This window comes from Echiichthys vipera, assembly GCF_963691815.1.
Source record: "Echiichthys vipera genome assembly, chromosome: 20".
Lineage (NCBI taxonomy): Eukaryota > Metazoa > Chordata > Actinopteri > Perciformes > Trachinidae > Echiichthys > Echiichthys vipera.
This window is the reverse complement of record NC_139845.1, coordinates 7,309,897-7,324,174: the sequence shown is the minus strand read 5'-3', so window position 1 is coordinate 7,324,174 and position 14,278 is coordinate 7,309,897. Positions and strand designations below refer to the sequence as shown.

Genomic DNA, 14,278 nt, shown 5'->3' with positions numbered 1-14,278 from the left:
TTTTGTGATCTGAGTATTCTAATGTAAAGATCACAGCTCCTGTTTGATGAAGTTATATCAAACGTTATTGATTTATTGAGAAATGTTGTGTTACTGCCATATTATACATTGTTGCACCCTAAAACTATTTATTTAGACAATTGACAATATTTCTTATAATCGCCAAAGAGTTTGCCAAAGACATCTCCTCCAGATCGTCTTTTGCTTTCATTTTTAAAATTTTCTTTTTAAAGAAACAAAAATGTCCGTAGGTCATAAGGTTTGGCTTTGCCCCAAAATGGCATACAGAAAAGGAATTCTTCATACTTAAAGTTTGTTATTTGACCACAAGTTCCTGGAAACTAACGATTATTTTCATATATTTATTATCGTTTCATTTTTGACATTTTTCCTCAATATTTCAAATATTCAAATGTCCAAAACCAAACCACTCGATTTATTTACATCATTAATTAAAATTAGCAAATCCTAAAAAAATTCACAATTTTGCTCGGATTAATTGTCTTTTGTTTGACTAATAAAATAATTTACGAAACCGTTGTTCCAAGTTCCAGATCTTGGTGTGAGCTTTCGTGACCTAAATCTCGTTAGTCTGATTTGTTGTTAGTTTACAACCATATAGTGACTTTTGTTTCTTTGGCTGCTGCTTCTGTACAGATATTAAGATAGTATGATACTGCATTTCCTTACTCAAACTCCCTTGTTTGCAGAATGCTTTATAGATAGTCATCCAAAAAATCTGATGACGGATGGGATTGTTTTTTTTGTATTAGAATATACAGTTTATCTTACTGACATGAACATGAAAACTGCTGTGTCATTGGTTGGGAATTGTAAGTGGTTTAAAAGTCACCTATGCCTCGCTTCTTTTCCCCTTAGTCACTCTACGCCCAATTTAGCAGCACACACATCTTTCTCTGCAAGGTGCACAAGCTGTACCCTTGAAAAGATATTTTTACTGGGAACGCTCCCTTCTGACGAGCTGCTCTTTGTCTCCTCTGTGCAGCTCAAAGTGTGACACAATAATAATGAAAGAAGCAGAACAGATGTCCTAAAGATATATTCAGCTTCTGCATATGTTCTGGCCACAAGGCATGTCAGTTAGTTTCAGTTTCTCAGTGGATTTGATGCATGAATTTACAAGGATTGGAAAAGAGCAGTGCAGTTTTGGGCTGTTGAATTATACATTAGCTTGCTCTGCAAAAATCTGAACCCCCAAGCTCCTTTCAGGGTGGTACCGTCTTTATTTAACAAGCCCCTCCAATGACATCCAAATGCTTCCGATCGATCACATCACTGTGTGCCTGCTTGATTAATGTAAAGTTTTGCCCCAGCTTTTTGAATCCGTATGTGTACAAAAAGTGTCTTGTACGTGTAAATATTCTTTATGAATAATATAAATGTACTACTGTAATCTTTTATGCGAAGGCCCGTGCAGCCTGGGTTTTGTCGCGTCTATACATACACAGCTGGACTGAGTATTATTGCCCGTCTATGCCAGCAATTCTGATGTCATTCCAGGGAAATCCCCCCTCCATCTCTGGGTCTCCCCAGCTGTTGTTTCAATCTCGTCTTTTAAACCCCGAGTTAATAAAACAGTAATTGAAAGAGCTTTGCGTCCTCCAGTATCCAGTTACTCACACTTTGGTAATATGCACAAAAGCTGTTTGTATGGTTATTCCCTCTGGTCCATTTTCTGATTGATGTGTGTGTGTGTGTGTGTGTGTGTGTGTGTGTGTGTGCGCGCACTAAATAGATCCTATAATTGCGACAAAGACAGCTGACCTGACAATAGAAAACTGCAGACACTCTCCTCTTGCTTGAGTCTCTAGTTTCTGCTGCGCCCCTTTAGCTCTAATATATTCAGTCGAGGCGAGCCTATAGGCAAAATCAATTTTCTGTGTTATGTGGGCAAGTTTCCATGTACCTCCCCTCCGCCTGCCCCACTGTGACTCAGTTATTGTTCAGTCTTCATAGATTGACTGCCTTTTGCTCCAGTCTAGAGCTGAAATGATGAGTCGATTAATTGATTAGTTGAAAGCTAATTAATTAGTTGTTCAAAGGAGGCTTCTTATTCTGTCATATCTACGGGGGTCAGGATTCTCAAATTTTAAAATCGATCAAAATGAGCTTTAAGTTATCAAAATCAAAGCAGGATCATTTAAGATAAACCTTAATAAGTCAAGATCACGCGAGAATCGCTGGTTCACGTCAAACGAGTATCCATCGTGTCAGGCTCAAAGTAATGCGTTTGTGTCCCGAGAAAATGTAAACCGGCGACCCCTGAGGAACTACTGGCAGTTGAGGGGGAGGGGAAGCCGGAGGTGACGACTCATTCAGAACAACATGATATATTCATTTGTAGCTGAAGTCGTATGGAGATATTTTTTAAAAAGCAGCCTCAGCTAGTATAACATTATTAGCTGAATGAATCTCCAGAGCTCAGCACGTCTCATTAGCTGTGCCCACTCTCCATTGATTGAAGTTACACACTGTCAATAACCCTGAAGTTTTGTCTATTCAGGCTGTTGGTTGCCTTGGATTGCATAGTCATGTGCTTACACAGCAAATCATTACTGTGCTGGTCCAGTCTCTCTGCTCCAGTGGGACTAAAAGGTCCTGGTTTCATGTAGTAATGTCAATAACATACAGTGTATCTCCAAGTATGTACCTGCAACTTAAGAATTATTTTAAATGGCTGGCAGCATAGAGAAATAGGTTTCTGTTGCAGTTTACATATATGTATATATGTACACCGTAGGATATATTTACTGATTTGTTTGTTTGTTGTTTTTCCACTATGGGTTGTCTTGCCGCTGCTGTTTATCAGCAACAAGGCCTCTCTGGTTGCTAAGGTGGGCTTGAGGCTCCCTGGCAGCCGTGAGCACCTCGGGGCCCCAGAGCCTGGTGCTCTGTGACGCGTTGGGAATTCCCCCGAGACTTCATCTCCTACCAGCACCCTGCAGGAGGGATTGCAAACCGGGATGTAAAGGAGGGTGAACCCAGTTTACCCAGCTTTCCTCAATATTTTATCCACATTTTTGACAAAAACTGGTGATTTTTTGAAAGTAAAACTGTGATTTTGGCCCTATTACGACCATCAACTCCAGGTCTTCTTCCACACTTCCCTCACCACTTTATTTCTGGACCTGAACTCCAAACAATGCCATGCATTTGATCCACGCAGGAGATATTATTCTGTTAGTCGCAGGGTGGGTTACTTACAATAATAACGCGCAATCCGACCAGGCAAAATATCTGGTTGTGTAAACTTCCTGAACAAACAGCTAAGGAAGTGTCTGACAGGATTGCCATTTGCTCTCCTGTGAGTGGCTGTGACTGTTTTTACACCTTCCTTCTAAATAAGGCAGCAGGCTGCCAGGACATATGACCACCGTCCCGATTTGGGTTCTGGACACAGTATCCATCCATCCATCTATCCCATGATTGCTCAACGCCAATGAAAGTCACACACTCTCACACACCCTCCCCTCCTGCAGGTCTCCCATGTGAGGAAGAGCTGCGTCAGGTCAGCCGCAATTAGTCACAGGAAGACTGAGAAAGAATGTTAGATTAGCTTCAAAATAAAAGCACAGGCTATAGCACAACTTGGGTTGAGTATCAGGGACCTTGAATCTCTTTTGAGATGAGATTTATAAGCTGTATTGTCCCTAGAAAAGAAATATAGAGCCATTTAGTGTTCAGTTATATAAAACAATTAAAAGCAGCAAATCCTCAACAATTGATCAATTATTACAATATTTGGTTGGTTATCACTGTGTGTGTGTGTGTGTGTGTGTGTGTGTGTGTGTGTGTGTGTGTGTGTGTGTGTGTGTGTGTGTGTGTGTGTGTGTGTGTGTGTGTGTGTGTGTGTGTGTGTGTGTGTGTGTGTGTGTGTGTGTGTGTGTGTGTGTGTGTGTGTGTGTGTGTGTGTGTGTGTGTGTGTGCGTGCGTGCGTGCGTGCGTGCGTGCGTGCGTGCGTGCGTGCGTGCGTGCGTGCGTGCGTGCGTGCGTGCGTGCGTGCGTGCGTGCGTGCGTGCGTGCAGGCCTTCTATTGCGGGAACTACCACAGCGGCAGTTTTGAGTATTTTGCTGGGCAATAACTCAATATGATCGTTCATCGTCTTTCAATAGAATCGTATCGTGATGAAATCATATATCAATATATCAATCGCGTCACTTTAAGAGGTAATAACAAGAACATACTAACTCATATATTTCAGGAAGAGATTTCTTAAAATGAGAATTCCCACAGGAGTGTACAGAATAAGCTTTTTATTTACTGAATAACCGGAGAACTCACAACATTGCGATATATTTTATTATAGAAATATTAAATGACTTGTATCAGGATAGGAGATTTTCATTTCCATATCGTCCAGCCCTAGTTTAAGAGCACTTTCACACCAGCTTTATTTAGTTCGGTTGAATCGAACTTGCGTGCGTTTCCTCAATTGCTACGGTTCCTTTGTGCATGTGGGGAGTGCAGCGATCGTGCTCTGGTGTGCACCACAAGTGGACCAAATGAGCGGACCGAGACCTAGAAGAGGTGGTTGCTCGTCCGCTTCCAAACGAACTCTGGTGCGGTTCGTTTGTGGTGAGAATGTGATCGGACCTGGGTCCGCACTGACTGCAGAAAGCAATGCACATTTTTGGACCAACCCAGCTCCTGTAGGCAGCTACGTGATTTACGTAATGATTAAGTACCTCCCCTGTCACCACAACAACAACACCACACAATGTAATAACCAAGGACCAACGCCAAAATCACCCCCTGCAGTTGTCTCGCCATTGTGACATTACTTGTGATGCGTGCGTAGTCTGCTCTTACTCTGTTTACATTCTCAGAGTTCAACTTTCTGACCAACCGGAGAGCAGTTCAGGATCTACTTTATTGCGCCCACCCCTGACCAATGAGTGAAGCCCCACCCTTTCTTGTCCCAAACCTTTATTGAGCGAAGTTCAGCTACATTTTGGTTCACTTCAGCACATCATCAACTGATTCGGACCAGAGCAAATGAACAGGTGTGAAAGTGAACCAGACCAGCTGGAAAAATAATTATTCCTTTTCGTCGTCATCAGGTGTGAAAACCCTTAAGATTTTGTCAACACAAGACAAAACAATCAGTAGATGAATCTAGGTTAGTCACTTTCCTTCCGTTTTCATTTTCACATCATTTACTAAACTTTACATCAGCCTGTTAGACTCCCCCCCACCCTGACGACAGTCTTTAGTTTATCTACAGTCACAGACGTATCGCCATTTATGTTTTCTGATATGCAGAATGTTAAATATTCTTTGATAAAGTAATTTCTTGTGACTACCTTTTCAAAGTCATCGGTGTAAAATCCACATAGAAAATTTTTATTTTCATTCCGGCTCGAAAAAATGTACTATACTGGGGCGGCTGGTAGCTTAGTGGTTAAAGCAGTCGCCCCATGTAAAGAGGCTGAAGGTCCTTGAGGCAGCTGCTGCGGGTTTGACTCCGACCTGCAGCCCTTTGTTGCATATCTCACCCCATTTCCTCTCTGTCCTATCTAATAAAAGGCATGAAAATCTATCAAAAAAAATGATCTTAATAAAAATCCACTATATCGGCCATAAGTAGCCAGATCTGAAAGTTTACACTCTAGATTTGGTAAGAGCTTCAAAAATGCCATATCGGTGAGGTGCTCCAATTTGTGTTTTTTAAATGTCCTGGTTGATAACAAGCATTTATTCAGGGTTTCGGGGAGGGGAGGTGATGCAGGGACTCACTGCAAACATCTGATACATACAAGAGTTGGAACAAGGCCGCGCTGGTGAAGAATTTTTACTTTGAAAAGCACCGCAGGAAACGCTTCTTCTTGTTCTCTCTGGCTTGTGAAGGCCGATGTGAAGGTGCAGCACCCCCCATCATTCCTACCAGAACTGCTGCTGCTGCTGCTGGGGTCCTGCAGGCTTTAACTCTCTCTCTCCTCCTCCTCCTCCTCCCATCTCCTACTTTTGATGGGGGGGTGCAGCGGTGAAGTCACAGTGATGTCATTTTAGGATGTAATAGTCGGGGGCAAGGTGAGCTGGTTTTGCGGTGAGTGGTGTGTCCCCTCCACGACCAGCGTTGCCTGTCCAGAGGCGCGGAGCGGCGAAAGATGATCATCGCCACCGGCACCAATTCAAGCTCCGACGCGCTCTGTCCCTCTCCTCCTCCTGCTGCTCAGATCTCGGGCTATGGGGCCCTGATCTGCCTTGATCCCAAAATAAGCCTTTACCACCACCATGCCAAAGGACAAAAAATAAGAAGAGTTGCAGTTTTAGGGCAGGTTACTTTGACCACGTGCCCCAAAGGTAAACTGGTTGGCCATTGCGCAAAGGTGCCACTACAGCATGTCCAGCGGGGCCAGGACGCACTGGACGCTGCCAGCAGTTCTTGTACTGTGGACTTCTCTCTGGGGGATCGTTTCATCTTATCCGATTCCGAGCAGGACTAATGCGACTTTACTGGAAAAGAAGTGGGAGACCCTATTCTCCCGCTCCTATCTGGGTATAACTGGAAGGAAATCGGAGCTGAACTGGGAGAGTGACTATTTGCAGGGCATCAAAAGAGTGCGGCGACTGTACTGCAACGTGGGCATTGGGTTTCACCTGCAGGTGCTCCCGGATGGCAGGATAAGCGGTGCACACAATGAGAACCAATACAGTGAGTCGCATCCGGCACCGGACCCCGCAAAAAAAAAGGGAGCGTATAGCAGCCATATGCGCAGGCCGTGTAAAAGTTGGAGCGGGTCACTTGTCTTTGCATGATCTTTAATAAGAGGTGGTTGAAAGTTTCCGAAAGCAAAAGCAGTGTGCTGAGCCCTACATCCGTGCGGTGCGAAATATCCTCCCAAGCCAAAAACATGACATGAATGCTTGGACCCAGTTTAGACGCTAACTTATTTTTACCCTGCGTCCCGATGCAGCAGGACACGCACACGCACGCACACACACACACACACACACACACACACACATACAAACACACACTCACACACACACACACTAGACCGCACTCCGCACGCTGTAAACTACACTCACAGGACACCACAATGTTGAAATAGGTGAAGACTCCACTAATTGAGCAGGGAGAGCATCATCCAGTCGCAATGCACCTGCAAGGTTACACCCATCGCTGCTGCAGAGGCCACTTCCTCCACTTTTGTGTGTGTGTACACCCCCACCCACCCCCCAGTCGCAGTGTTTGACATTTGCTGTCCTAACGTTTGTGTTCCGTTTAGGTCTAATAGAGATCTCCACCGTGGACCGAGGAGTGATCAGCATGTTCGGGGTGAGGAGTGAGCTGTTTGTCGCAATGAACAGCAGGGGAAGGTTATACGGAACGGTACGTTTGTGCGCAACTCCAAACACACCACACACACACACGCACACACACGCACACACACACCCTGCCTAGTGTAAGATGAGTTCGTGTAGCTGCTGCTGCATCCGTGGGTTTATGAGCACTGTTGTGTTATTAATATGCTCTGATGATAGAGGGGGTTCTGTCAGTGGGGGGAGGAAGTACTCAGATCTTTTACTTATGTAAAAGTAGCAGTGTGAAATACAAGTCAAAGTCTTAGGCCTGAGTAAAAATTAGCGTCAAAATATACTTAAAAGTATGCAAAAGCTCTCATTATGCAGGAAAACATAGATGTTGGATTATAATCATTGATGCAGCAATGTGTTGCAGTGATATGGAGCTCATTTGAATTGCTCTATACACTGCACCTTTTATTAACCCCACAATAATACATCATAATTTGTTTATTCATTATATTTTGCATTGTTAATCTGAATTTGCAAGCTCATATTATTAAATGTAACAGAGTAAAAGAGTGTCATAGTGGAGTAGAAGTAACAAGTAGCAGAAAATACCTCAAAACTATAGTACAATACTTGACTCATTACTAAGTAACTTTCCGACAGAGTGGCAATACCATAATGTAAAGGTACTTAATGGAATTAAAGATGGTCCTGCACTCAACACTGTAATTAAGTAAACAATATGTTATGTTATATATTATGTTTTATTGTTTTTTAACAGTTATTGTCCCACAGAGATGAAACATACAGAACATATGCACATCACTTCAAGGTAAACATTCATCTCCAAAATGTAAAAGAGCATTGTTCAGCAGATACATTGGCACAGTGGGTTCATCAAAATGTGATTTAAATATCAAAAGTAGTCATGATGCAGTGGGGAGGTATTAATATATATCATTTGAAATGTTTATACTGATGTGTTAAACAGCATGTCGATGCAAAATGTAACTTATTTACACACATTTGAGCAGTTTGATTTTTAATGTATCATATTCTATGAAGTGATCATATGGTTTTATGTCAAATCCTTATCTGCAAATACACTTAAAATAAAAAGTCCAACATTCACTTTTGACATATTTAGTGAAACTGAAGCATAAAGTAGCATGAAATGGAGATAATCAAGTAAAGTACCACAGAATTGTAGTACTGCAATCTGTTCATTTATAGATTTTGTTCATCAAAACAGATAATACATGTTTCCCTACAGAGGAAATGTATCTGTCAAACAACAAGCAAACCTTTCATGTTTCAAACCGACAGCAGGACAAATTTAGCAGTGGCCTGTCATTAAAAGTAGGCCAGACAACGTCTTGGATGACACAAAACAGGCACGTTTGTATATGAACATCAAATCATGCAGGGGGGTCTTTTGAAGCATGTTCAAATACACCTTCATAGACTTTTAAAACACTGTAAAACAAACATGTGTGCAGTATACGTTTTTGAATATCACATGGAAAACAAATCAGAGTTTGAAGAACTAACTTCAAATCATCAGATGAATGTGTGTTTATACTGTTTATACCATGGTCTGGGTGAATACTTGATTCAGATTGGCTGCAGGGTGCGCATAAAGTAAATGATAACGTCCAACGAGGTGTCCGTTATCAGGGATTAAGGAAGGCCAGAACCGTCCACCGTGCAATATTCTGATAATGGACACGTCATCAGGCATTCCCTTACTTACAATACAGTATTAAAGCAGACATACAGTACTTACTTAATCTAGTATTTGATAAGAGTAATGATGATTAGTTATGAGCCTCTAGGAGGAGTTTATTTAGTTTTATTATAAAGAGAACAATGTGCAGCTCTTGGAGGAGAAAGCAAAGTGAATGATGGTATTTAAAGTGCAAAAATCATTTTCATAGATTCATACGCTTTTTTTGTTGCTCTTTAATAAGAAAGTTTCTAATTTAAATCATTATTCTGCCAGTTTCTGCCTCTTTTATCGAGGCTAAGTTGTATTACGACCACAACTTAATATTTGAGAAGTTGAGCTTCATCTGTTAAATGAAAAAAAGAGTTTTTGTAGATATTCTGTGTCTTACTCTGAGGTATATAAAGTGTTGATGTGGGTTTTGGAATTGAGATATCTCATTAGTACTAATGTAACACATCTTACTATACTCAGCCATAGCCTTATGGTTGTAATAAAGAATATAAAACTACATTTATTTTGTCCAAATGTGGTAAGAAATGCACATTTTATGGACTAACATGTGTTAACTTATACTCCATAGTGTGTCCCAGTTTGCTCATATCCTTTAGCATTTGATAATCAATTATTCAGTTGCATTGTTCTTTTTTAATTTAATTAGATTTATCTAGCTAGATATTTCTCTTGTTAGCCTACCCTGAGATAATTTATAATTACAGTTTTGAGAGTAAAATCAGGAGCAACATGCAACATGCCACATCCTCCAGTTTCCTGCTTTCTAAAGTAAAGGTCACAGTAAAACCATGCGTGTGTTGTGATCTTCATCCTGTGTCTGCCGTGAGGTTCATGGAGCCTCTCTCCCTCTTTGTTCACTGTTTTTAGAGAGTCTTCGTGGATGAGTGCAAGTTCAAGGAGACTTTGCTGCCCAACAACTACAACGCCTATGAGTCTTTTGTTTACAAGGGCTTCTACATCGCCCTCAGCAAGCATGGCCGCGTAAAGAGAGGCAACAAGGCCACCACCGCCATGACCGTCACACATTTCCTCCCGCGACTATGAGAGAGACACTGGCAATAACTCAGTAATTTGCACATGTGGATGTTCTTCCAGGTAATATAGTAATGCATAGTCATGATATACACACCAATGGACTGCGAGAGAAAAGACAAATATTTATTCTGTTTATATATATATATAAATATATATATATATATATGTATATTTGGATAGCTATCTTTGTATAAGTTCTGTGCTGCTTATTGTTTTTATGGACGGGGAGAGTTGAAGCCTTCGCCTGTCTCACTTTACCTTGGTGCTTGCTGTAACTGAACTATGTGTCACTTCCTTTTTTGAGATGGAGGATGAGCTATATCCTGTGCTTTTAAAGAGTGAAATGAATACTTTTTATTACCTCAAAGAACCACTTTACTAGATTATGGGATGCATGGACTTCTGCTCAAATATCTGCTAAGTTTATCATTTTCTTTCAAAACCTTTTTGAGTGCTTGATGGCTCCCTGCTCGATTATCAATATCCGGCAGTGGGGAAAAAACTTAAATGCACTACCTTTGCTGCACGATTTAAAGGTGCCTTGGTGTTCCCACTTGTGGCCCCCTTAAAGTTGCATGTAAGAGACACCCGTCGGAGTCAGAAATAGGGCTGACACTCCGGAGAGGGCCTCACAGAGGGGAGGGGGTGACTATCTCTGGTTTATTTTCTTTTCTGTAATTAGATCGATTAAGTAATATACAATCTGTGGTTGTTACCAGAGAGCGGTCAGCCATAGAGAGTGGCACAAGGCCATGAGTTTGACTGTGTGGCATTGCCAGCTAATAAACAGGGTGGAATACTACCCGAGCATGGAGGAAATTTTTGTTGGGCCCTGGCTTGCACAAGAATCGACTGAACGGATTGGTTGAGGGCGCACAGTAGAAATGCACCTGCACATTGTCTTGGACAGAGCTCCTGCAGTAAAGCGAGGAGTCGCAAAAGCTTTAGCTGCTGTTGAAAGAGATATCTACTGTGCTATGAAACCGACGAAAAACGATGTAAATAGTCGCAAATGTAAAAGAAGAATTCAGGAGCTTTTCACACTGCTTTGTCGCAGTTGCCTGAACGAGGCAAAAAGAGTTCAGGTTGCACAGTTAGCCGTCGATGATGGCGCCTGAATGTTTTGGTAAGAATCGTTCCCACGTTTTGTTTCTTTCAATTGATCTCCCTGTATGTTTGGGGGAGTATGTGCGTGCCCTGGGCCATTTCCTCCGCTCGTCTGTGTTCTCTGCAGCAACACTGCAGTGGCAGCGAGGTGTTGGGCACTGGAGGCAGATACTTTTAAATGCAATTAAGGATGAGTCAAGGACAATGCAGTTGGTGGACGGGGATGCACGCTATAAGAAATGTCATCATTTCTGTTGTTTTTTTTAGCTTGAGTTTCATAAATCTGAGGGGTAAAAATGGCCATATGAGCACCTTTTTAAATATATAATATGTTATTTATATAAGTATTGGTATGCATAGTATCAGTTTGTTTACAAAGCTGAAGGTGTACCATGCTTTATACACTCATTGCTATAATGTGGATCAATATATAGTTACATATTCCAAGGATGTTCTTCCCTCAGTTACTGAGGATCGGATTATAGCGTGCATCTACACGCATAGTTTCTGCAGCTGTTAACTTGAAAACCTGAATCTTGCTGCCTCCATCCGCTCCATCCGTGTTTAGAGAGGAAGCAGGACTATTTAAATCCAGGAAAGACGTATGCGAGGGGAGCCGGCCTGCTGTCTTTGTTGTTTGTCAAACCCCCTGTGGGAATGTGGATCTGCCAGGATGACAGGCAGCCTCCCACATACCTGAGTGCACCCCCCCTCTGAGCGCTGTCACCCCTCGCCACCCACCTCTGCTCGTCCCGTCCCTTACTCCCCCTCACCCACTGCAGGCAGGGACCTTGGGATTCCAGCTGTAACCCAGGAGCTTCCTCCTCTCCTTTCAGACTTTTTTAGTTCAAGGTCAGAGTCACGGACCAGCCTTGGCCCCAACCCCAGTGGCCGGGATGGTCTGCTATGTGGGTCGTACTATTTCCATGAAATAGGAATTTGAAGTATCTTTTTCACGCAGGAAACACTTAATTTCATGATTAAACTGAATATAATTTAGTGAGCTGATGCTCTCCAGCTGACTGGTACAAAACCATAGATGGCTCTTACGGTTCCCAGCTTCAGTCTGCAATGTTTTTTTTAAAACATCCCACTTCTCTTTCTGAATTTATGGAGCCCCACCTCTTAAAAATGCAGCTCCACGACATGCTGTCCCCTCCCGTTTCCAAGTACTTGTGTTGGGATATTTCTGGGGATGGGACATCTGCAGAGTTAATGCAGTGTGTGAGGAGCAGGCAGAGAGCAGAGTCACGCAGGGCCTCACCTCTCCTGCTGCAGGACGGCACCCCAGCCATCCTCAGGACATGCCCGCTGCTGCTGCTGCTGCTGCTGCTGCTGCCGCCGCTGCTGCCCCGACTCCAAACACCTTTCATCCCAACTATCACCTGCTGCTCAACTGTCACAACAGTATTTTGTCTAACGGATAAATCTCTTACTCATTTAACTCAGAGGACTTTTTTTCTTTTTTATGTGCTAGTGCCGAAGCTCCCGAGATACACATTTGTCAGGAGCTTAGCTTCAAAAGTTTCAAAAAAACGAACAAGACTTGTTGCTGCTGTAGATGAGGCTGCATGAAATATCACAGATGTACATTTCTTGCTGGGAGTGAATCGTCATCGTTTTTGGCTGAAGTAATAAAACAAAAAACGATCCTTTTTTCAGCTGAGGAAGCTGTGGGAGTGAACTTTGCGCATGCACAGCGAGGAGCACTTCTCTTGCTTACCTCACAATCAAAAGATGTCTGACGTCTGTCGCAGCACCTTACTTGATTATAAACTAAAGAGTTTTCTCACGTTTTCCTGTCAAGAAATAGAGCTGGATCCCTAAAAGAGTGAAGGTCTGTGTCTAAAACAAAAAGCTCACCTTTCAGCTTTGACCAAAAAATTTTATCCAGATTTCTCTGTCGTCTTTCTTTCCACAGCTTATCATAGATCCAGTTTAAATTAATTCAAGGAGAGGAATATTTTTTTTTTTAATGTTTTGATGTACTATTGGCATGCCTGAGCCCCAATCTTAACTAGGGGTGTGTGCTTCATGTGTTTTTTCTCTGTTTTGTTTTTCTTCTTTTAAACTCCTGCTCTGAAAGGGAGTGAGTCTCCACTCTATTCCTCTCTTCTCTGTTCTCATATACCTCACCCTCTGCCTTAGTTTTGGTTTGCTGATGACTGTAAATTAAGACGAAACAAACGTCAGTGCTTTGTTTCTGAAAACAGACGATGCTAAGTAAGGATATTAAAGTTTTTCCTTTTATTTTTGTACGTATGTGCTGTGCACAGCAGTCTACTGTATTCCTGAGATAACAATAAAAGTTTTTTTTTTAACTGGTTGCTTGTAAAGTGTCGTTCTCTCCGTTGGATCAGTTGAACTTGACGTGTAATTATCCGTGGACGGAGAAAGAACTCTGGTCTTTTACTTTAAGGTCCCATATTATGCTCATTTGCAGGTTCATGCGTCTGGGTTTCTATTAAAACATGTTTACATGCTTTAATGTTCAAAAAACACATTATTTTTCTCATACTTTCTGTCTGAATATACCTGTATTCACCCTCTGTCTGAAACGCTCTGTTTTAGTTCCTGTCTCTTTAAGACCCCCTCCTGAAAAAGCCCAGTTTGCTCTGATTGGTCAGTGTTTCTGGGTCTTCTACATCTGCGCCATCATTGCAGCCAGGGAGTGACTAGGGCACTTTGATACTTTCACAGTGTTTAAATGGCACCTTGACTTGCTTTATAATAAAAAAACAAAAACACGGAAATCTAACTTATTACAACAAAGGACCTTCAAGTAAAAACAGCATAAATACTCTGTCAAGTACAAACGTTTTAGCATTAAAATATACTTAGTGCAAACTGTAATCATCATTTACAGAACGACCCAATTGAGAATAATGTACATCATTGAATTACAATTATTGCCGCATTAGTGTGTACATTATTATAATGTTGCAGCTTATGTATCGATTGTAATTTGTATTATTAATCAGAAGAAACCAGTAACTTAAATAAATCCAGTGGAGTAAAAAGTGAATATTTGCCTCTGAATTGTAGTGGAGTGGAAGTATAAAGTAGTATAAACATGAAATACTCAAGTACCTCATAATTGTACTTAAGTACAGGGC

General features: G+C 41.8%; 1 protein-coding gene across 1 annotated transcript; it reads left to right on the top strand.

The window, feature by feature from the left end:
* Positions 1-5,933: 5,933 nt before the first annotated feature.
* Positions 5,934-13,481, top strand: LOC310962338 (fibroblast growth factor 6-like). Its single transcript, XM_083934758.1, has 3 exons — positions 5,934-6,677; positions 7,255-7,358; positions 9,888-13,481. Exons 1-3 carry the CDS (start codon positions 6,365-6,367, stop codon positions 10,062-10,064), a joined length of 594 nt encoding a protein of 197 aa, XP_083790884.1. The 5' UTR covers positions 5,934-6,364; the 3' UTR covers positions 10,065-13,481.
* The last annotated feature ends 797 nt before the right edge of the window (positions 13,482-14,278 follow it).

Coding starts and splice junctions, on each gene's coding strand:
- LOC310962338 (XM_083934758.1), top strand. CDS start 6,365: ATGTCCAGCGGGGCCAGGACGCACTGGACGCTGCCAGCAGTTCTTGTA. Junction 6,678..7,254: donor ACACAATGAGAACCAATACA/GTGAGTCGCATC, acceptor TGTTCCGTTTAG/GTCTAATAGAGATCTCCACC. Junction 7,359..9,887: donor GGGGAAGGTTATACGGAACG/GTACGTTTGTGC, acceptor CACTGTTTTTAG/AGAGTCTTCGTGGATGAGTG.